The sequence below is a fragment of the Cucurbita moschata genome, unplaced genomic scaffold (assembly GCF_002738365.1).
Source record: "Cucurbita moschata cultivar Rifu unplaced genomic scaffold, Cmos_1.0 Cmo_Scf00006, whole genome shotgun sequence".
In the NCBI taxonomy this organism is placed as follows: Eukaryota; Viridiplantae; Streptophyta; class Magnoliopsida; order Cucurbitales; family Cucurbitaceae; genus Cucurbita; species Cucurbita moschata.
Genome location: NW_019268522.1, coordinates 2,830,380 through 2,854,260, shown reverse-complemented (window position 1 = coordinate 2,854,260; position 23,881 = coordinate 2,830,380). Strand labels below are relative to the sequence as shown.

General features: G+C 34.8%; 3 protein-coding genes and 1 non-coding gene across 5 annotated transcripts; 2 read left to right on the top strand and 2 right to left on the bottom strand.

Annotated features, from left to right (window-relative positions):
• Nucleotides 1–445: 445 nt before the first annotated feature.
• Nucleotides 446–2,432, bottom strand: LOC111444025 (pentatricopeptide repeat-containing protein At3g56550). Its single transcript, XM_023081936.1, has one exon. The coding sequence runs from the start codon at nt 2,257–2,259 to the stop codon at nt 553–555; it is 1,707 nt and encodes a 568-aa protein (XP_022937704.1). The 5' UTR covers nt 2,260–2,432; the 3' UTR covers nt 446–552.
• Nucleotides 2,433–4,219: 1,787 nt separating this feature from the next.
• On the bottom strand, nt 4,220–9,097 carry LOC111444029 (probable U3 small nucleolar RNA-associated protein 11). The gene is made up of 10 exons (XM_023081940.1): nt 8,990–9,097; nt 8,506–8,586; nt 8,323–8,413; nt 8,115–8,206; nt 7,935–8,028; nt 7,749–7,828; nt 7,054–7,137; nt 5,976–6,075; nt 5,777–5,874; nt 4,220–4,482 (listed from the first exon to the last, which is right to left on the bottom strand). Exons 2-9 carry the CDS (start codon nt 8,559–8,561, stop codon nt 5,782–5,784), a joined length of 690 nt encoding a protein of 229 aa, XP_022937708.1. The 5' UTR covers nt 8,562–8,586; nt 8,990–9,097; the 3' UTR covers nt 4,220–4,482; nt 5,777–5,781.
• A 4,410-nt stretch (nt 9,098–13,507) lies between these two features.
• On the top strand, nt 13,508–17,795 carry LOC111444026 (CBS domain-containing protein CBSX6-like). 2 transcript variants are annotated; one of them, XM_023081937.1, is made up of 3 exons: nt 13,508–13,980; nt 14,279–14,639; nt 16,615–17,795. In XM_023081937.1, exons 2-3 carry the CDS (start codon nt 14,296–14,298, stop codon nt 17,543–17,545), a joined length of 1,275 nt encoding a protein of 424 aa, XP_022937705.1. In that variant the 5' UTR covers nt 13,508–13,980; nt 14,279–14,295; the 3' UTR covers nt 17,546–17,795. The 2 variants fall into 2 exon arrangements, with proteins under 2 accessions (XP_022937705.1, XP_022937706.1); XM_023081938.1 differs by having other exon boundaries at nt 14,274–14,639.
• Nucleotides 17,796–21,733: 3,938 nt separating this feature from the next.
• Nucleotides 21,734–21,807, top strand: TRNAN-GUU. Its single transcript has one exon. It is a non-coding gene; the product is annotated as a tRNA-Asn (tRNA).
• The last annotated feature ends 2,074 nt before the right edge of the window (nt 21,808–23,881 follow it).

Here is a 23,881-nt window from a genome sequence, read left to right as displayed (position 1 = left end):
CAATCCACCTCCCTTCGGAGCCCAACGTACTCGTCGGCACTCGTTCTTTTCTCTAATTGATGTGGGACTCCCACCAAATCCATCCCCTTTGGGGCCCAACGTCCTTACTGGTACATCGCCTCGTGTCTACCCCCTTCGAGAAATAGCGAGAAAGCTGGCACATCGTCCGGTGTCTGGCTCTGATACCATTTGTAACAGCCCAGACCACCACTAGCAGATATTATTCTCTTTGGGTTTTCCCTTTCGAGCATCCCCTCAAAGCTTAAAAACGCGTCTGCTAGGGGAAGGTTTCCACACCCTTATAAAGGGTGCTTTGTTCTCCTCCTCAACCAAACGTCGGACATCACAACCACCGAACTAAAATTATGATTTAACAAATTTAATTCAAACCTGTAAAGCGTCCTCCTTGTGGCAAGTTTGTGGTTGCTATGCAGTCTTCATGGTTATTAAGAACCCCATATCTATTTCCAAGAACGCTCAAGTAATTACATAAACTCATCATGCTGCAGCAGGTTTGAATGGTTGCAGAACTGAAAGTACATTGTTCACTTTTCACCAGTAGTCATTGCAAGAACATTGGCCACCCTTGAAATGGTGGAACCGAACCCGATCTCGAACGATTATTTCTCGGTCGAACGCCACCGAGACAGCCTTCATGAACGAATGACAATCTCTGCAAACTCTAAGGTTTTTAACGATACGTATCGGTGTCCCATCTGCAGTTCTTGCCAATCCAAATGCAATGGCAAGTTTCTCACTATGATATGTAGAGGAAGTCTTCAAAGTCTCTGCATCAATTACATATCCAAACAAGGAAGCTTGATGAAGAACTTCCCTCAACTTTTCATAAACTTCAATGGAATCACGATGGGACTTGTCATCAACCACAAATTTATGAACTTGTTCCCCAATTTCAATCCAACTCCAACCTGGGCTAGTCTTTATCCCTTGGCTCTTGATCGTTTTTCTCATACTCGCGACACCAGCTGTATCGTTCACTCCGGCATAGATCGTAGCCAGCAATATACAATCCCCTGCATTCGTAGCTCCAAGCTCATTGAGATTGTTCATGGCAATTTCTCCTACACCCACATTTTTATGGATTTTGCAAGAGCCAAGTAAGATTCGCCACAAAACCGGATCATTCGGTGACGAATTCCGTATAGTTTCAAGTGCCTTTTCGAGCTTCCCAGCTCGACCATATAAATCCACAAGGCATCCGTAGTGTTTAACCTCAGGTCTTAGCCTAAACTTAGAGCTCATCAAATTGAAATATTTAACACCTTCTTGAACTAAGCCTTGATGACTACATCCACAAAGTAAACCCAAAAACGTGACGGAGTTCGGTTGCATTCTTGCTTCTAACATCCGTTCGAAGCAAAATATAGCTTCGGTCCCTCGACCGTGCACTCCGTACCCAACAATCATTGAGTTCCAAGTGAATATGTCCTTCCTATGCATTCTATCAAAGATAAAAATGGCTTGATCCAAACTACCACATTTAGCATACATATCTATCAACGCATTTCCAACATAAAGACTCTCTACAAGACCCTTTTCACGAGCAAATCTATGCATCTGAACCCCAATATTCAAGGCTCCAAGATGAGCACATGAAGAAATCAACCCAACAAGGGTAAACCCATCTACATCCACATTTTCACTTCTCATCTGGTTGTACACTTGCAATGCCTCCCCGTGCAAACCCTGTTGGGAAAAGCACGAAATCATAGCATTCCAAGCAACCAAGTCTCTCACAGGCATTTCGTCGAACACCTGATGGGCAATACAAACGGACCCCATTGCAGCATAGCATTTGACAAGATTGGTACAAATAATAACATCCCCATCATAACCACAGCGGATTATAGTGCCATGAATTTCTTTACACTTACGCTCAGCCTTGAGTCTTTCACATGCTTTGAGCACAAATGAGAAAGTGAATGTATCAGGGGAAGAGAAAGAGGCACAAACCATTTGATTGTAGTAAACAACGGCGTCAATGGGAGATGAACTCTGGGCAAAGCCTCTGATGATGGAGTTCCAGGCTTCGGTTTGTAGGCACTCCATTTGATGGAAGAGAAGCTGAGCATAAGCAAGGGAACCTGAAACGGAGATGGCACAGAAGTTCAAAAGCTTGTTGTTAATGGCGACGTGATGGCGGAGGCCGCTAACAAGAACATGGGCGTGGATCTTTCGAAGCTTGTTGAGGCTGTTGCAGCCTTGCAAGAGAGTGACAATGGCTTTCTCCTTTGACATTTCCAAGTTTTCTTCTCATGAACGAATGATTACATTGATTCAAGCATACAATTTGGTGTATGATGATGAACACCCATGAATTTCTCTTTGGGGATTTGGTAAAGCCATGGAGAGGCAAATTTTCTTTTGAAAAATGTTTTTTTTTTTTTTTTTGGGTAACGTTCAGTTTTCAAGCTCAAATGAAATATGACTCAATAATTCGAACTCTAGGTTAGAACTAGAGCGAGAGGACATGAAAACCCGACGAGAGTGAGAGGGACAAAAATGAGATGTGGTCACTCGAGTGTCACATGGCTACCAACTTTCACTTTGGTTTGTTCATATCTTATTTGGAGAGCCTTTTACTCGGGTCCACATGTCCACCAACTTCCACTTTGATTTGTTCACATCTTATTGGGAGAGGTATCACTATGATACCATTTGTAACGACTCATGCCCAAGATTTGAATCAGGATTCGAAATCCTAATTCAACATCTGATGACCCCGACATTTTCTTGTGACATGATCACATTACCTACTCTTCACTTCTTAAGAGTGAAGACTTATCCCCACGGACCAACATGAATTCTTCCAACATGGTTTGCCCTCACTCACGTGCATTCTAAGAAAAATTTTAAGAGGTCACCCAATATAAAATTGCTTCAAGTAAAACTCACTTAATTATGAAATTCTTATGATTGAGCCATCGAAAGGAAAATGCACTTTGTTAGTATATATAGTATCTTTCTTTTACTTTAAGTTTTTCTCATTCATCATATATTCAAGATCACTCTCATTCGGATGTGGTTTTGGTTCATTCATATATCTCTCATTTACTCGAGTGTCATAGATACTCATGCAATTCAATGATCTTTCTCCCTCCTTCCAATGTGATTCGCTCGTTGTTTAGTACAAATATAACTTGGGCATGGGTTGATTGTGGATATGAAATCAAAGGACACCGAAAAAGTTTTAATACCAAATAATATACTCGACTTATAGCGGCTTAAGCAACCCTTATGAACATAAGGACCTCCTAAGCACAAACAATAACATCTAGTATACACACAAAGGAATCATTCAAGTGAGAGAAGAAAGAACTCACCTTGAAGGTCTTTTGATAGAAAGAACTTATTCTCAATCCAAAGTGAAACAACCTTAACTTCTATGTTTCTAAGCAATTTGTGAACCCAAATAAAGAATGCATGAATTCTTCGGGTTTTTTAGAGCAAAGCTTGGCGTAATATTAATAAGAGCGTATAAAAGCGTTCTTGTGTAAACAAAGAAAATAGAAAAAGCTGGAATGTCAGAGAAGGAAGACATGGAAGAAGAAAGAGTCTTTACCGGTCTAGTGCAACTAGACCTGTGAATCAATCTTTCCCTCATTTGATCTTTGCCATTGGACCTTGAATGCTCTTCTTTATCATAAGCTTAGGACGGAACGGGAACTGCTTAACAAAAGGAAGGACAACCCCGAAAGGACAATGCTATTTCATATCATCAACCAACTAAACTTTCCAATATACATGAAGCTGAAATTTGGTCGGGGTCGAGGGTAAGAACTGGGATGAGGAATAAATCTCGTCCCACGCCTCATTTAGCTAACAAGAAGAAATCTTTGACTCTCTCTCATTCTTCATTTAAATAAAAAATTTCCACTCCATTCAACTCCAAAAGAAACTTGCAACAAGAAATACAAGGAAACACTACTTTAGGGTTTAAAAGTTAAAAAAGAAAAACCCTAAGTAAACGATAATATCAATTTTTCATTTAATATTCTAATAGTTTTCTACTCAAAAGCTTCCAGAGAAAACTCTAATCAACCCAAATAGACACCGACCACAAACATTACGGACCGAAAGTATATATTTCATCCTAAAAAACGTTCATAGGTCAACTATTTATTCTATAAAATAACCTATAAACAAAATCTTGAATAAACAAAGTAAAACAGAAGAGGCTGCCAAGCCCTCAGCAAAGTAGAATTGAAGAACAAAACTATATATTACTCAGTAAATTAACGGTAACAATAATTAGATTACATTCTTCATACCCCAGAAGAAATATAGCATGTTTAATTAATTAAGCTGTGAACACAAAATTTGACAAAAACGAACACAAGGAACCAGAATGTGATTATATTGCGAGTTTCAACAGGTGATTATCCATCTCCTTGGATATTGCGAGTTGTGAACTTATATATAACTGACTACATCTTCTGCAAAATCTGCCTGGGCTAGGAACTGTAAACAAAAACCCAAATCCTAGAATCAACCACCAAGAGTACAAAGGCAATGAGAAATGAAAACAAACGTATTCAGTAATAACATGGCTTGGATTTGGTTGCATTTGTATTCCTGAGTTTTCAAACCCAACAAGTATACTCCTGAATATTAAATTTGGTTTCATTTTGTTCCCTCCATTCATTTTAGTGTTAATTTTCCAGTTAATAATGGTTTTTATTAAAAAAAAATATATTATTTCTTTTTCTTCTTTCACCACCGACCACCGACCATAGAGGAGAGTTCATGTAACAACCCAAGTCCACCGCTAGCAGATGTTATCTTCTGTGGGTTCTTTCTCTTTTGGACTTCCCTCAAGATTTTAAAACGCGTCTGGTTGGGAGAGGTTTCCACGCCCATATAAAGAATGCTTCGTTCCAATTGGTATCAGAGACAAACACAGGGTGGTGTGCAAGCATGGACGCTAGGCCCCCAAAGGAGAGCGGATTGTGAGATCCCATATACGAAGCGTTCCTTATAAGGGTGTGGAATCTTCCAGCAGACGCGTTCTAAAACTTTGAGGGGAAAGCCCAAAGAGGACAAGATCTATTAGTGGTGGGTTTGGACAGCTACAGTTCCCTCCTTCATTCTAAACTTCGTTCTAGGAACTCCTTCATTCTAAACTTCATTCTAGATCTAGAACGAGGGAGGTCTTCCTCCTATCTTCTTTTTTTTTTTTTTTTCTCTCTTTTCTTTCTCTATTCTTGTTCACATTCTTCCCTCAACTTCCCTTCTCACATTCTTTCCCACACTTCCAATAAAATAAAATAAAAATAAATAAGATAAATTGAGGAGGAAATCACATTAAAACAAAGACGAAATCAAAGGGGAATTCCCCTTCCGCTTCAACCCAAAACAAATGAGAAATCTCCTTGTTGAGTTCAAAAACAATCAGGGAATCAAATGCAATCTAACCTATGGGACTCCAAATGTAATTTTCCTTTTCAATTTTGATGATTTTAAGCCTTTCAAATTAATCAATTCTTGATAGTTGTGGTCCAAGTACACAACCCAATCAGGAAAAACAATCAATTTATTGATAAACAGTGTTCAAAAGATTCAAAAAAAAAAAAAAAACTAAGAGAAATTGCAATAACACACCACTGACAATTATATTGTGCCAGCAGCGCCCCATTGCAATGCAACATCAAGAACTTCTACAATCTTAGGAAACCCGATGATGCTAATGTAGAAAAAATTTTAGAAAACAAAACACTAACATATATAGAGCAAGCAAAACTGTAAAGCATTAGACCTTTGTTATCGCTTTCGTTCTGCCCTCCACTTGTATACAGGTTTTGAAGTTGGATTGGTGAGCTCATCTTCCCGGAGTTTACGTTTGCGACCCTTTTTCTGTTATAAGCATGTATCACATTTCAGATTCAATAATCATTTTAATACACTATCTACCCGTCCACGAAACTGACACAGCTACAATCACATTAGAAAAGTACCATTAATTCCTGTTGCAGTGTCATATCCATATAAAGTTTCTCCAATTCACTGACTCTACTCCTCCTTGCCTCCAGTTCTTTGTAAGACGAAATGGTTTTCCTGTGTTCAGAAAAGAAGGAAACCACACACAAATCAGGTAACATCTTATGCATTGAAAAAGACTGTCAGTCTACTGAGTAAAATATGCCAAGTAAGAAATTGAACCTCTAAAGATTCAAATCATAATTATTATGTATGACCGGTTATAGAACCTGATCATTGATAGAAGATTAAGTTTAGCCCTAAAATCATTTGGCTCGATCTTATCCGAAATTCCTTTGGAATACTTGGCTAGAAAGGAACGAACATTTTGGAGGACAGGAGAGGAATAAACCTATGCTTCAACATGCAGAATCTTTACCGTCAGTGCAGAATAAAGTATGTGTTCAAGCCTCATAACTAAATATATTCCCGCAATTACACTCATAATGGGAGAATCTGGAAGTGATAAAACATCTTTGTTTACACCGTCCATTCAACACTCCAGCCCTAAGTAATATTGTCATGAAGTTCTAAGTAATATTCTCACACAAACTGAAAAAATCCAATGTCAAGAATTTTGACATTACTTCAATTTGAACGATGCACGTGATGTTGCTAATGATTCTATACCGTCCAATTGCTTAAAAATAACAAGTGTACGCAGCTGCATCATAAAATATTAAAATCCATGGCCATTCCTTTTCAATCAAACATACGTAAATTCATCATAACTGCATAGGTTGAAACACAATGGTTCACTTGCAATTAAGCAACCAAAACTATACTACAGGGGGGTCATCAAAGAGCGGAAAAAATATTCAATGGAGGGTAAGTGGAAGAAAGTTTATTTGTTAGCTAAAGTATTTTGTTCCCGTTGAAGCTTCCTGTGAAATTCACTTGACCACTGTAATCAACCATAATCAAAGAGGATTTATGTCAACTCCTAGGAGGGTGCCTCCTTTGCATAAGCTTGATTAATCTTTTCAAAACAATTAAAAGTGTCCTAAAAAAAAAAGATTTACATGCAGCTGTCTGCATCCTCAGTAATAATGCTACCTTTTAATACTGTCCGGAACTGCCTCAGACGATGCCACTGATCTATCTTTGGAAGAGCGAGATTGAATTTCATTGGCCTCCTCCCTGCAAGTAATCAACAATGATTTATAAGCAATTAAACATAAAAAATAAAAAAAATAATAATAATAAAATTATTAAAATAAAAAAAAAAAACTTCACTGCATTAGAATAAGCAGGAAGCTAATGAGTTAGGTCTACCAGTTTATCCAAAATAAGTAGGTTGAATGCATTAGGCAACAGTATCAAATGTTGTATATATTTATCTTAAGTTAAGGCATTCCTGAGGCTCTTCTTTGAAACCAAAAGAAGAGTATTGAATAAGAAACAATTTCACTGATCAAATGAAGTTACAAGAGACGAGGAGAACCCAAAAGGATAGTTACAAAAGAGCTCTCCAATTGATTAAAACGGTGGCATAGCTATAGTGATGGAAGGGTAGGATGCATTTACACTAAGTCACAACCATAATGACTATAGCCTCAAGAAAACTGAAGTAACAAGATAAATGGTAAGAGATAATTATGAAAAATTGAGGCATTTCTATCCAATTTGAAGACCAATAACTATTCGATGCGTTTATCAAATAACTCTTGGTCTGGCCCATATGCAGACCAAGAACTATTTGATGTATTTTCGTTTGGGAAAGTGGAAAAAGTTTCAAGTTGTGCTCAAACCTGTCTTCAGCAAAGTAAATATGCTTATTTGATGGCTGATTATCAAGCGAATGCAACGTGGCTGTCAGTTTTTCAATTTTCTGTAAAGAAGAGTCAGAGTTGATAGATTAGATAAATTAATAAATCAACAAGTTCTTCAAAGGAATCCTAGTCAATAAAAGAAACAAAACCTCGCTAAGAACTCACCCTTTTCTCACTCTGCACTTTCTGAAGTATATACCCTGCATCTTGGGTCTTCATCAACATGAGTTGCTCTGCAGTATACTTATTTACTTGACTCCTACAACATATAAAGATTAAGAGGCATAAGAAAACAGAAAGAAGTACCAAAATCAGTCGATGTTCGAAATCATCTACAGTGATTACTCTGGTCTATGGACTCCGTCAACTGTTCTCGTCTTAATCATCTTAAAGTAAAACTCATCTGGATTCTTGAATGCTGCTTTCTCTTTAAGTTTCTGAAAATTGATCAACACAAAAAATACAAAAGAACCAAATCAAGGACACGTCGACAGAATTCGATAAATAAAAGAAAATTGTGTAAATTCCATGGTAAAGGCATTTCAAACATTACCCGTAACGTATCTTCCTTCTTATGATAAGCCTTAGCACGCTCGACATAGTCTTTATGCTTCTCAAGAAGCCCAAATTTCTTCCGAGAATTCCTAAACAATTACACAAATCCGTCATCCATAAAAGGTTAAAAAAACTCATACACACAATAAAAAATAGTAACATGAAAAGCCTTATCACTTACGGCTGAGCTCTCTCCTTGTAAGGCCGTTTAGGAACCGCATTCTTTAAGGACGACATTGCAATTACAACAAAATAAGCTTCCCTACATTCGAATATAAAGCAATTGTGCAAGCCAGTATCAGAAAAGCAATCAACCCAAAGTCAATAAATCATAGATGAAATTCGAAGATACAATTAAGCGAACGCCCCTTTAAATAACACCCCAAACACACAAACCTTAAACCAGAGAAATTCGCATCACAACCGACAAATTTCTAGAGAGGAAAAAAAATTGAAATCACTAACACACGAGAACGATAAACAGTAGATTTTACAGTTGGAAAGGTTAGGGGAGAGACGAAATAAGATTGATTTCTTCCGTTCACATGTAGTTTTCAGAGCAAAAGTATTATAAAACGAACAGAAAAAAAAAATTAGGGTTTTTTGCAGGCGTTCTTGCCTCCACTTTGAGAATGATACAACATACAGAGAAAAAATTTACGTACTAAGCGGCAGAAGGCGGAGGGACGTGGCGGCGGAAGCGGCGGCACTGATCTGCTGAGAGGGAGGAGGAACCGGCTTGAAGAAGAAAGAAGTTGAGCACGTAAAGACGTAAGGGTTTAGGGGTTTATTTTTTTTATTTGTTTTTTTATTATTTTATTATTTTTTTTTTCTACGGCTCAAATATCAAATATTTACAAATACATATTGCTCTAGTTACAGTCAATTTAAATAACCCTTAAATTTATTTATAAATTTAGGTTGTTCGGGTTATCAGTCTATTGACTATATTTACCGTACTTAAGCGAACTGGGAACTCCAATCCTAAATACGATACTAAACACTCTTATCGACTATAATAAAACTTAAACGAGGAGGTTGCCAAAGTTCATGCTCGAAACCTTGATTTTTAATCTTCGGAGTCAAAATAAGCTAGAAGTTAAAGATTGTGAGATTCCACGTCGAGTAGAGAGAAGAACTAACCATCTGTTATAAAGGTATGAAAATCTCTCCATATTAGACGCGTTTAAAAAACCATTTGACTGACGACGATGCGTAACGAGCCAAAGCATACAATATCTGTTCACGGTGGACTTTGGCGATTACAAATGATTCAGAGCCATACACTGAGCGGTGTGCCAGCGAGGATGCTAAGCCCCCTTATAGTAGACGCGCTTTAAAACCGTAAGGCTGACGGCGATAAGTAACGGGCCAAAGCGAACAATATCAGAGTCAAAATAAGCTAGAAACTAAAGATTGTGAGATTCCACATCGGTTGGAGAGGAGAAATAAGCATCTCTTATAAGGGTATGGAAATCTCTCCATAGTAAACACGTTTGAAAAAACGTGCGACTGACGGCGATTTGTAACGAAACAAAGCATACAATATCTACTGGTGGTGGGCTTTGACGGTTACAAATGATTTAGAGCCATGCAGCAGACAGTGTACCAGCGATGACGCTAGGCCCCTTCAAGTAAACGCGTTTTAAACCATAAAACAATATCTGCTAGCATTCGATTTTGACTATTACAAATGATTTAGAGCCATACACTGGGCGATGTGCCAACGAGTATGCTAAGCCCCTTATAGTAGACGCGTTTTAAAACCGTAAGGCTGACGGCGATAAGTAACGGGCCAAAGCGAATTGTGAGATTCCACGTCGGTTCGAGAGGAGAAATAAGCACCCTTATATGGGTGTGGAAATCTCTCCATAGTAGACGAGTTTGAAAAACTGTGAGACTAATGGCGATGCGTAACGAGCCAAAACAAACAATATCTACTAGCAGTGGGCTCTGACTGTTACAAATGATTCAGAGCCATACAGCAGGCAGTGTACCAGCGATGACGCTAAGCCCTTCTAGTAAACGCGTTTTAAACCATAAGACAATATCTGCTAACGGTGGATTTTGACTCTTACAAATGATTCAGAGCCATACACCAGGCGGTGTGCCAGCGAGGATACTAAGCCCCTTATAGTAGACGCGCTTTAAAACCGTAACGTTGACGGCGATAAGTAACGGGCTAAAGCGAACAATATCGGAGTCAAAATAAGCTAAAAGTTAAAGATTGTGAGATTCTACATCGGTTGGAGAAGAGAAATAAGCATCTCTTATAAAGGAATGGAAATCTCTCCATGGTAAACACGTTTGAAAAAACGTGAGACTGACGGCGATGAGTAACGAGCCAAAGCAGACAATATCTGTTAGCGGTGGACTTTGGCGTTTACAAATGATTTAGAGCCATACAACAGGCATTGTACCAACGATGACGCTAGGCCCCTTCTCGTAAATGCGTTTTAAACCATAAGACTGACGACAATAAGTAACAAATCAAAACGAACAATATCTGTTAGCAGTGGGCACCTTACATAGATTTAGTTTAACACATTTGATTTTGAACTTCTCGGTTGATTGGGTCGGGGACAAATTGCAAGTACATGGTGCAGTAGCAGTTTCAATATAGTCATGTTTTAAAAGTCGGGTCATTATAAAAAATATTTAATTAGGTATTTTAATTTAAAATTATTATAATAATTATTAATTTGAAATGTTTCACAAAATATAATATAATTATTTATTTTATTGTATAAATGTTTGAAATATTAAAATAGGAAAAAATTATTAGCACGATATAAAACTCATTTTTTCTTTTAAATTTATATTATTTAATGACTTACTTAAATCTAATTATTAGTTTTAAAATATAATATAATTATATTTTTTTTCTCATAAAAGTATAAATATAATTAATTAATTATTTGTTGCTATAATATGAAGTATTTATTTCCTTTTACTATTTTTATTTTTTGAAAATTATTGTAATTTTCTTAAAATAAATATTCCGCTAAAATACGACCGCACTATGAAACTGATATGAACAACGTATATGCATGACAAAATCAAATTGTGTTGATGTCGAGCGTGTGATTCAAAACAAAAAAACGAAGATAGTTCGATTGTTGAATCATTTAAGACTGTTTATGAATTCAGTTGGGTCGGGTTATGGTACTGTTTAGATTTAACCTAGTTGTTCGGGTTATTCTTATTAACTAATGAATCAAACTCAACTCAACTATAAATTTTTTCAGTCCATTTGGTTTGGGTCGGGTTACTTATTTACATTTTTATTTTTAATAAAAGTAAAATTAAAATATGTATTTACTTATTTTTAAACATTTAATTTAAATTTACGACTCGATTTTAAATTATTGAAAAAATTACCGTCCAAATATTTAAAAATTATTTTTTATAATTTGCGTAAGAATAAATAATAAAAAAATAATTATAAATAAAAATAAAATAGATATATGTATATATAACTCAGAATAACAAAACAAAAAAAATAAAAATAAAAAATAATAATAAATTTGGGTCGGTGACCTGACCAACTTGAATTCACGACTCATTCCTTCATTTTTTTTTTATTGGGTTGTCGAATTTTTTTAAAACATATTACGTTAATATATAAAATTTCATAAAACTCAAATATCAAAATATTTACGGGTCACAACATATCATTAGCTCTGTTACAAATGTAAAATATTTTTAGTGTTCGTAATAATCTTAAATGTAAGGTAGGGTTGGGATGAACGGTAACCCTATATTTTGATTGGTCGGGTTGACTCGATTAGAAAAATGTCAACTCGCTAACTGATCTAAATTTTTTATTTTTTCACGATTCAACCCAACCCGAAAATTTTAACCCAGCCCAACTTTTATGGTATGGACTGGGTAGTTCAGGTTGATCGGATTCTCGGGTTATATGAACACCAATATTATCGAGCGTAAAATACCCCGAACTTAAACGTCCCTTTGGTCCCGAATTTGATAAGAAGTCTCTTTTGGTCCCAACAAGTTCTAGAATTTTGCAATCTAGTCCTTTAGAATTATGAATGCTTCCAAATAGTCCCTATCATTGGTTGCTTTGAATAGTCTCTTTTGGTCCCCACAAGTTTTAATATTTGCAATTTAACCCCTTAGATCTATGAAATGCTTCAAAATAGTTCATGTCATTAATTTCCCTTAATATGAAAGGCTATATTTGTTTTTTCTCTTACCAATTATATATTTTTAATGTTTAGACCCCTCAAATTTTCATAATTATCAATTTTGACCATTCCCAACAGATGTGTCCGACACAAGTCAAGATAGCTGTTGTGTCCCGTAACATAGAACAATATCACGATAAATGGGTCGTGTTGTTAGAAACCAAGATGCAACGTTGTTGTGTTGCAACGAATAAACATGCACGCATGAACAACGTGTGTGACCGAATAAGCTTGAATTCTGCACAAGCGATGTCCAGTTGGCGAAGACAAACCTTGTCGATGTTCCGATAAAACCACAAAGTTGGGCAAAAAATGAATACGGGGCTTGAATGTCCCTAGAGACTGGTCGCGAGCGTGTCAAGATTACGACACCGCAAGATTGAAGATATATGACCGTGACAGTAGTTCGAAGTAAAACTAACACTATAATTCATCTGACAATCTTATTACTCGTCAGCTAGTTATTTTTATACTAAAATCAATAATTTTTAATTTTTTTAAAATTTCTTTTCCGGGCAGTATTTTCCTACCCATCATCATTAAAATTTAACGTATAATAAAAATTGCCACAACGGCTTAATTAATTTAGAAAAGTAAATAATATATCCAGTTAAAATACCCTGTACCTTCAATATATTTAAATTTAGTCCTTATATTTTTAATAAATCTTAAAATTAGTCCAAAAAAAATAATAATAATAATTTTTCGTCTGAAATTTTTAGTTCGGTCCTCACTCTATCCAAAATTTATAGAGCGGGGACTACACTAAATATTTTCAGGAAACAACTCGACAAATTAATTTTTATATTAAAAAAATATGAAAAGGACTTAAAAAAATATATATTTATTTATTTATTTAATCAATCATTCATTTTTTGGATTTTTCCTATTTAATTTTTTTTTCCTCATAAACATTATCACTAATTATTTCCCTGAAAAAAAAAAAAAAAATTCATGTGTTTAAGCTTCCACATCACTCATTGATTGCCAACCCTGTTCTTGCCTTCTATGTCTCTGCTCAATAATTCAATTATTCAATCATTCATCTCTCGATTCCCATTTTTTTTCTTCTCGTCTTCGTCTTCCATGTTCTTAGATTCTTCTCTCAATTGTTCTTCGTTGATTGATTGACAGAGCAACTCAGTGACTGTTTTTTGTTGTTGTTGTTGTTTGGTGGATTCGGTTTTTCATGGGCATTAACCCTGTTCCTTCTTCTCATCTTCCTTCGTTTCTTGTTCTTCGTTATCAATGGCGGATTCTCTTTGCTCCGAGTTTTTGAGTCTTCGTAGATTGCCTATTACTAGGTTTGATTTATTGCTTATCTTCCTTCATTCTCTTTTATAACTTTTGCCCATTTTGTTGGGGGTTTTCGGCTCCGTCGTTCGGTTCCTGCGAAGTTTGAGAGCTTGAATCGAATTGAATCGAATCTCGAATCGAAGCGAACCTTGGTACTTTTCGTTACACCCTTCTTTTTGTTGCTATATGTTGAATCGAATTTCATATTGTCTTATTCAATACTTGTTCTGTTGGATCTTAAATCTGTTCAAAAGCAAAGTCACGAGAGCTTATGCTCAAAGTGGACAATATCATTGTGTGGAGAGTTGTGATTCCTAACAAAATCGAAGAGGAAGTGAAGATTCTTTCCGTTTAGTGTAGATTTTTAATCTTGGATTCTTTGAGGAGATTTGTGTTTAAGATTGATCTAATAGGATTGGTTTTATTTGATTTTGGTTGTGTTTATCTTAGAGAGGTGAAGAGTTGTTATGGCATCAGTTTTTTTGTATCATGTGGTTGGGGATCTGACAGTGGGGAAGCCGGAGATGGCGGAGTTTTATGAGACGGAGACGATTGAAACGGCGATAAGGGGGATCGGAGAGTCGACGGAGTGTGGAATACCGATTTGGAAGAGAAAAACTCATGTGGGCATGATTGAGAATGGTGAAATGAAACAGCAGAGATTTGTGGGAATTCTCTCTTCTTTGGATATTGTCGCGTTCTTGGCTCGAACGGAGAATCTAGAGGATCAGGATAGGGCAATGAAGACCCCAATTTCGGAGGTCGTCGTCCCGAACCCTTCATTGTTGAGGCAGGTTGATCCTGCAACAAGGTTAGCATTTGTTCCTTTAGATTTTGTTTTGATCGTCTGGTTTTTTGTTTTTTTGTTCTTATCTGAAGCATTTGGAGTATATTAATTGGATGATTGTTCAACTTTTTGTTAGCAAAGTAAAGTGCATTTAAGGATTTACTTTTTTATGTTCTTTTTCTGATCTCTTATAGAACAGTAATTTTACAATGATTTTATAGACCAACTAATGATGAGATGCTACTGTGAGGCTACCCGCTTAACGAAGAACAAACTTGAATCTAAAATGTAAGTAGATCCTTTGGAGTCGAACGAAGTTTATAACAAAAACCATTAGCGTAGCATGACGGTGTAGCTTCATGACCAATTAACATGAGATGCTACTTTGAGGCTATCCGCTTAATGAAGAACAAGCTTGAATCTGAAACGTAAGGTTTCCCGAAATAGGATCTCCTTTGGAGTCGAACGAAGTTTATAACAAAAACCTTTAGCGTAGCATGACGGTGTAGCTTCAAGACCAATCAATGGTGAGATGCTACTGCGAGGCTACCCACTTAACGAAGAACAAACTTAAATCTAAAATGTAAGGTATCCCGAAATAGTACATCCTTTGGAGTTGAACAAAGTTTATAACAAAAACCTTTAGCATAGCATGACGGTGTAGCTTCAAGACCAATTAATGATGAGATGCTATTGTGAGGTTACCCACGTAACGAAGAACAAACTTGAATTTGAAACATAAGGTATCTTGGAATAGAATATCTTTAGGAGTCGAACGAACTTTATAACAAAAATTTTTAGTGTGGCATGACGGTGTAGCTTCAAGACCAATTAATGATGAGATGCTATTGTGAGGTTACCCACGTAACGAAGAACAAACTTGAATTTGAAACATAAGGTATCTTGGAATAGAATATCTTTAGGAGTCGAACGAACTTTATAACAAAAATTTTTAGTGTGGCATGACGGTGTAGCTTCAAGACCAATTAATGATGAGATGCTATTGTGAGGTTACCCACGTAACGAAGAACAAACTTGAATTTGAAACATAAGGTATCTTGGAATAGAATATCTTTAGGAGTCGAACGAACTTTATAACAAAAATTTTTAGTGTGGCATGACGGTGTAGCTTCAAGACCAATTAATGATGAGATGCTATTGTGAGGTTACCCACGTAACGAAGAACAAACTTGAATTTGAAACATAAGGTATCTTGGAATAGAATATCTTTAGGAGTCGAACGAACTTTATAACAAAAATTTTTAGTGTAGCATGACGGTGTAGCTTCAAGACCGATTAAGGATGAGATGCTTCTGTGAGGCTACTCGCTTAACGAAGAACAAACTTGAATCTGAAACGTAAGGTACCCCGAAATAGAATATCCTTTGGAGTCGAATGAAGTTTATAACAAAAACCTTTAGCACAACATGACGGTGTGGCTTCAAGACCAATTAATGATGAGATGCTACTGTGAGGCTACCCGCTTAACGAAGAACAAACTTGAATTTGAAACATAAGGTATCCCGGAATAGAATATCCTTTGGAGTCGAACAAACTTCATAACAAAAACCTTTAGCCTAGCATGACGGTGTAGCTCCAAGACCAATTAATGATGAGATGCTACTGCCAACTTATGTGTGCGAGAAATATCGTATCCATGTTGAGATCAAAATTATTTACATATGCACAAGGTAGATTCTTATCAATTTCTATCAGTAGGACCGTCTAATGTTTCTCTCTTAGTTTCTGAAGTCAGGGTGGTTTAGCTCGTTTTCGATGCTTTTGACTCGAGTAACTAGAGTAGCTGATTGATAATAGTTTTCCAGCTTGGACTCGTTTCGTTGGTCTTCGATTCATGAAAAAAATTATACTTATGACTGCTCATCGTGTATCTTTGAGTGCAATGACTATGGTTTCTCAAAGACCTTAGAAACTGCATGAAAGAAATTTGTTCTTACATTCAAATGATTGAACCTCTTGATCTGTCCATGTGAAAAAGGTTGATAGACGCATTGGAAATGATGAAGCAAGGCGTGAGGCGTCTCCTAATCCGAAAGAGCGTGGTATGGAAAGGAATGAGCAAACGGTTCTCCATTCTCTATAATGGTAAGTGGTTGAAGAACATTGATGCCCCTGGCAATAGCAGCCATAACCTCAGTGTAGTAAATGCTAATCGACCATCTTCGTCTTCAACGGGACACGATAAGTTTTGCTGTCTCTCAAGAGAAGATGTCATCCGTTTCCTTATCGGTTGCCTCGGCGCCCTTGCACCACTCCCTCTATCCTCCATCTCTACTCTCGGAGTCATCAACCCAAACTACTGCTCTATCGATGCCTCGACTCCTGCAATCGATATCGCTCATAAGCTTCCTGATGACCCGATTGCAGTGGCTGTTATCGAAAACATGCATGATAATCAATACAAGATCATTGGAGAGATTTCAGCCTCCAAACTCTGGAAATGCAATTACTTGGCTGCTGCTTGGGCGTTAGCTAATCTTTCTGCTGGGCAGTTTGTAATGGGAGTAGAAGACAACATGAACTCTCGAATGGTCCCGGATCTATCCGCTAATGCTAACGTCGACGAAAACAACCCTGCCAATGCCGGTGGCGCAACACGGGCAAAGAAATTCAGCAGTAGAAGTATCGGATTCAACCCATCAAGCCCCACGTTCGGGATCAGCCGGAGCATGTACCGTGGCCGAAGTGCTCCCTTGACATGTAAAGTTACAAGTTCATTGGCTGCTGTTATGGCTCAGATGCTTTCTCACAGGGCAAGCCATGTCTGGGTAACTGAGGATGAAAATGACGATGTCCTGGTTGGAGTTGTGGGCTATGCTGATATCTTAGCTGCAGTTACGAAGCAACCTGCGACGTTCATACCAGCGAATCGATCCTTCGAGGCGCTCGGAAATTCTATTCAAAGTTGAAAAATATTTACCAAGCAACCTGCGTCGTTCATACCAGCTAATCGATCCTTCGAGGCGCTCGGGAATTCTATTCAAAGTTGAAAAATGTTCTTCAATTACACATATAAATTTGTATATGAGAGACATTTGAGCTGCTCATGAATTTTTGTCAATGTATTGTTCTTAATGGAACTGTCTTTTACTACTTGTTATTTGTACTAAACGTTTCTTTAATGCTGCAGTTAAGAAGGGTATTTGTTTTATTATTTTAGTTTTGTTGAAATTTCGTCTTTATTTGGTTGTAATGTTTCGAACCCGACCATTTAGACTCGATATTATTGAAAACGTTACAGGTCTAATAGACACGGTTTAATATTCAACAGGTTGGTGGACACAATTTCAAAACTTTGATAAGATTAGATGTTCGAATTCCTACCCATTTAATCTAATATATCCCGTTTCGATATTATACATCTGTTTAAAGATTAGATGTTCAAATGCCATATCTAGTTTTGATATTATACAACTGTAACGTCCCAGATCCACCGCTAGCAGATATTGTCTTCTTTGGTCTGTAACGACCCAGATCCACTCGGGCTTTCCCTCAAGGCTTTTAAAACGCGTCTGTTAGGGGAAGGTTTCCACACTCTTATCTTATAAAGGGTAGTTTGTTCTCCTACCCAACCAATGTGGGACATCACAACAACTGTTTTACGATATTATACACATGTTCTAAATATTATATGTTCGAATCCCTATCCGTATAATCTAACATATCTAGTTTCGATATTATAATCTGTTTAAAGATTAGATCTTTGAATCCCTACCCATTTAATCTAACATTTTTGGTATCGATATTATATATCTGTTTTAGAGATTATATGTTCGAATCCATATCAATTTAATCTAACATATCTAGTTTCAATATTATACATCTGTTTTACGATATTATACACATGTTCTAGAGATTAGATGTTCGAATCCGTACCAATTTAATCTAACATATCTAGTTTCGATATTATACGTCAGTTTTACGATAATATACACCTATTTTAAATATTAGATAACATATCTAGTTTCGATACATCTGTTTTACAATATTATACATGTTTTAAAGATTAGATGTTCGAATCTCTACCCATTTAATCTAACATTGATCTCGATATTATACACATTTAATCTAACATTGATCTGGTTTCGATATTATACATATCTAGTTCCGACTTTGATATTATTATTTATTTTAAAGATTAAAGGTTCGAATATCTGCCCATTTATTATTGAACGGTCGTAAAATAATAATAATAATAATAAATCCATTTCTTATTATTTGTTCATGTTGGAAGATGTTTGAATGGACATTATTTGTTAATAAATAGAAAACCAAACCAATGACTTGGGTGTCCACATCACTGAATTCCAATCACCACCATTGATATGATGACACGTGTCTTCATTTCAACCACAAGTCTCTTCATTATTTTCCTCATAACCTTAAATTTATTTGCTTATTCTCTCACCTCATCCTCCATAAATGGAAATTTTAATAATCTAATAGACAGGGTCTGATAGTTACTCTGTCTTTTAGCATGAATTCGTGTTCGTTTACCGAGATAATCTTCACTCCCAATATTTCAAGACAAGTAGGTAATGTGGTCGTGTCGTGAAGTCAAATAGACCCTGAATCTAGATTTCAAATTCTGATATGAATCTCGGCATGAAGTGCACTGTTTAAACTTTGTTTATCCTGTACCGTAGCTTAGACTTTCGTAAATGGGGCTCATAGCATTCCAAGTCTAAATCGCCCTTAAATCACACCTTACCTCTTTAAAAGGCTCTGATAGTCAGAATATGTAGTTCTTTGTTTGTCCAGTGCTATTTCCCGGTCGTCCAATATAGCATTGCTCCAAACTAACCACACTTAACTTTGAAGTTTTTACGATCGAGTCACTGAGAAGAAAAATGCACGTTATTGACATAGGTAGTAACTATCAATTTTTTAAAGCATCTCTCGACCATCATATCCTCAAGATCACTCTCGTTTCGACGTGGTTTTGGTTTATTCATGATCATTCATTTATTTGGGTGTCACATAACCCGTTTTATCCTTTGTTTATAACTCGAATCGAATATACAAAATTTTAAAATTTAAATATATATATATATATTAGGGTTAACTAAATAAGGGAATGCTGACTCATTAATATATATGAAATGGAAATTTGATGCAAAACCCACTAACTAATTATATATTTTGTAGTTTTTTTTTTTTTTCATCTCACTCGATTAAAATATTATATCTTATAATAAATAAAATATATATATTTAATTTAATTTCATAAAAAAATAAATATCAGCCTTTATTTTAATTTTTATACTTTCAAATATTTAATTTTAATCCCTATTTTAAATATATCTTAATTACCTAATAAAAAATAAAAGGTGTTTTTTTTTAAGATTTTATAAAAGGTATTAATAAAATTTAAAAATATTTTGCGAATTAAAAAGTATTTTTAAAATTATTTAAGAGTGGAAAAGTATTTTTGAAATAAAATATAAATTAAAATTAAAATTTTTAAAAGTTAAAGAATAGTTGAAGAGACGTGGAAAGTCAATGATTAATTTTAATAATTAAATAATTATAATATTTAATAATATGCAATGATTGCACATTTTTAAAGTATTTTCCATGATACCGTTATCACTTTATAATTAATCATGCGGAAATATCGTTGACTTGTATTTTTCAATTTTCAAAAAAATAAAAAATATCCTAAATTACTTTTTTTTTTTTAAATATAAAAATAGTTAATATTTTATTTAAAAAATTTCCTTAAATTTTTAAAAATTAAAAAAAAAAAACCTTTAGAGATAATATATAAAAGGTCGACATTAAAAAAAAAATTGTTTTTCTTTTATAAAGATAAAGGAGGTTAATGGCGTTTTAAAAATTTTATGGTATTTTTTTTTTTTAAATATAGTAACTAAAAGTATTTTTGAATTTTTTAAAAAGACTTAGTATTAATGAAAAATTTAAAGTTTAAGGGTATTTTTGAAATAAAGTACTATTTTCGTATTTTTTAGAATTGTTTTTAAAAATTTTAAAAATGTGATGTCGTACATTGGTTGGGGAGGAGAACAAAACACCGGGTGTGGAAATCTTTCCCTGGTAGACGAGTTTGAAAGCCTTGAGGGGAATCCCGAAAGAGAAAATCTAAAGAGAACAATATTTGCTAGCAGTGGATTTAGGTTGTTACAAATGGTATCAGAGAGCCAGACACCAGGTGATGTGTCAGCCTTCTCGCTGTTCCCTAAAGGGTTAGACACAAGGCAGTGTGTCAGTAAGGACGCTAGCTCCAAAAGAGGTGGATTTGGAGGGGTCCCACATCAATTGGAGAAAGGAATGAATGCCAGTGAGAACGCTGGCCCCGAAGGGAGGTGGATTGTGATGTCCCACATTCGTTGGAGAGGTATTTGGTAGCGGTGGATTTGGGTCGTTACAAAAAAAAAATTTAAGAGGATTTTTTAAACAAATACAAAAGGATTTTTTTTTAAATATTTTAATTATATAATTAAAAAAATATAGTGAAAGTTTTGGCGTCTCTTTAGTCTTTTATTAATTTAGCTCTTCTTAGCTTTGACTCGAACATTAGACCATGACTTGTATAAGCCTTGATTTGCTTCTTTTGCTGCATTTTTGGACCGAAATATCTCTCGATTTCTTTACAAAATGGTTAAACATGCTAGAGAGAATTTCACGAAAGAAATTTATGGGTTTTTTTAAACTTTAACTTACCAGTTTTCCGACGAAGCTTCGACGAACTACTTCCGACTATTCTTCCTTCAAATTGATTCTATCGATGAAGAGGGTTTGACTCACTATTTATGAGATCTCACATCGGTTGGGGAGGAGAACGAAACAACCGTTATAAGGGTGTGAAAACCTCTCCCTCGCATACGCGTTTTAAAAATCTGGAGGGAAAGTCGGAGAAAAAAAAATCCAAAAACGACAATATCTGCTACGATCGCACCAAATTCATTTAATCAGAGCACGTGAATATTATCCACAAAATTAGAGATTCTATTTTTTTTAATTAAATTAAATTAAATTTTGGTTTTACTATTTTTGGAATACACTTAATCCTTGAATTAAGAAACTGATTTTTATTAATTTGTTAGATAATTGGCTTGATTAAAAAATTCATATGTGCTGGAATAGTTCAGTTGGTTAGAGCGTGTGGCTGTTAACCACAAGGTCGGAGGTTCAAGCCCTCCTTTTAGCGTTTTTTTTTTAAAATTTTGATACTAATCGTACTCGACGTGCCCTCCTTCTAGCGTTTTTTTTAAAAAATTTTGATACTAATCGTACTCGACGTGACGACATTCCACAGTTAGTCATAGTTTACCAGTGGAATCATAATCTAAAGAAGAACGCTAGTGGGATTGGTAGCCTACTGATCGTACTAGACCTGACACGATCAAACCTTTTGTTCTTTATTTTTATTTTTTAAAATTTTGATATTGTATTTAATGGAATATATGAATATATTCGGCACTAAAAAAAATCAAACGCTTATCAAATTATCGGAGAAGTCTTCTTTATAACTATAATACCCGAACATCAGGTCAGTCGGCTCATTCGTATTTGGGTTGTAGATAAGCAACCTCGAGTGGGTGGAAATCTAGCCTGAATCGATTTTCTTCCTCTAGTTAAAAAACTAAAACATGAATATGATGCTTCAATCATATACGGGTATCCAATCCCGATCGTGAGATATCGATTTCCTTCCATAGTGATTTCCTTCCTCTAGTTAAAGACTGAAACATGGTTACAATTCTACGATCATATACGGGTATCCAATTCCGATCGTGAGATATCGATTTCCTTCCTCTAATTAAAAACTGAAACATGGTTACGATTCTACGATCAGCTACGAGTATCCAATCCCGCTCATGAGATATCAAGCAGGAAAACGAACATAAACAAGTAGCTATCCACCACGAGAACTTGCCAATTGAATGATAGACAGCATATATTTCCACACAAATCATTGAGAAAGGAATATGATGTTGAAAATGAAAATAAACCAAGCAATAAGAATGGGAGAAGTTTAAACCCATAAGCAATTGTTCATAAGAATTTATTCCCTATTCATCCTCTCCTCGTTGGCGTAATTTCGGCCACAAAATTTTATCGATTTTTCTTTTGACAAAACGGCGTGTTCTCGTAATCTTGTATAGTTTATATCAGTTGATCTATGCTCATATTGGTTGTTAGCTAGTTTTTATAAAATATTTTATAAAAAAAAATTATATCGATATATATATATAATTTGAATAACATTTTGAAAATATCTATATTATATATTATATATTAAATTTTTAAAAGTTTTAATTATACTATTAAGCTTAAAAAAATAAAAAATAAAAAATAAAAAATATGTTTAAAAGTTTAAGGTTATTTTTTAAACAAAATGTTAATAATTTCCATCCAAAACTGCTGTGAGGATATTTTTGAACTTTTTTTTTTTTTAAGTTTAAGGGTATTTTTGGACTTATCTAAAAGTTGAGGGTATTTTTGAAATTTTAAAAATTTAGGCTAAATTAATAAACTACCTTTAAAGTCTGTCTAAAAATTATTTAAATAAATAATAATAATTTACCGTTATTTTGTAAAGTTTAGGGATATTTTTTAAATAAAATATTAATAGTTTCCATCCAAAACTGGGATGAGGGTATTTTTAAACTTTTTTTTAAGTTTAAGGGTATTTTTGGACTTATCTAAAAGTTAAGGGTATTTTCGAAACTTTTAAAAATTAATAAGCTACCTTTAAACTCATCTAAAAAAAATAATATAAATTTTTAAAAGTTTCAATAATACTCTTAAACTTAAAAAAAATAAATAATAAAAATAAAAATACAATTACATTATTTTTAAAAGTTTAAGGCTATTATTTAAACAAAATATTAATAAGTTGTATTTTTTATTTTTATTTTTTAAATTTAAGGGTATTTTTAATCCTATCTAAAAGTAGAGGGTATTTTAGGGACAAAATACCAAATTTAAGGATATTTTTATTAATTTAACCTAATAATATAAATAATAATAAATACTTTATCAGAACAATAAAATTATCAAAATCTAATCACAATTTAGTAGGTACGACGTTTGGAGTTATATTTTTTTAAGGACTCGTAACTTTGAATCCTCCACTTTCATATCTACGATATGATACTCTAAAGAAAACCCGTCAAAAAGAAATAAAAATAATTTAATTTTAAATTAAAAAATATATGAGTTATCACTATTATAAAAGAATATTTATAAAGAAAAAAAAAAAAAAAAAAAAAAAAAAA

What these genes read in the sequence shown, in the direction of transcription:
- LOC111444025 (XM_023081936.1), bottom strand. Translation starts at nt 2,259, where the DNA reads ATGTCAAAGGAGAAAGCCATTGTCACTCTCTTGCAAGGCTGCAACAGC.
- LOC111444029 (XM_023081940.1), bottom strand. Translation starts at nt 8,561, where the DNA reads ATGTCGTCCTTAAAGAATGCGGTTCCTAAACGGCCTTACAAGGAGAGA. An exon ending in GTTCCGGACAGTATTAAAAG is followed by an intron (nt 6,076 to 7,053) that starts GTAGCATTATTA and finishes TTCTGAACACAG; the next exon opens with GAAAACCATTTCGTCTTACA. An exon ending in CACTGCAACAGGAATTAATG is followed by an intron (nt 5,875 to 5,975) that starts GTACTTTTCTAA and finishes TGCTTATAACAG; the next exon opens with AAAAAGGGTCGCAAACGTAA.
- LOC111444026 (XM_023081937.1), top strand. Translation starts at nt 14,296, where the DNA reads ATGGCATCAGTTTTTTTGTATCATGTGGTTGGGGATCTGACAGTGGGG. An exon ending in CAGGTTGATCCTGCAACAAG is followed by an intron (nt 14,640 to 16,614) that starts GTTAGCATTTGT and finishes CATGTGAAAAAG; the next exon opens with GTTGATAGACGCATTGGAAA.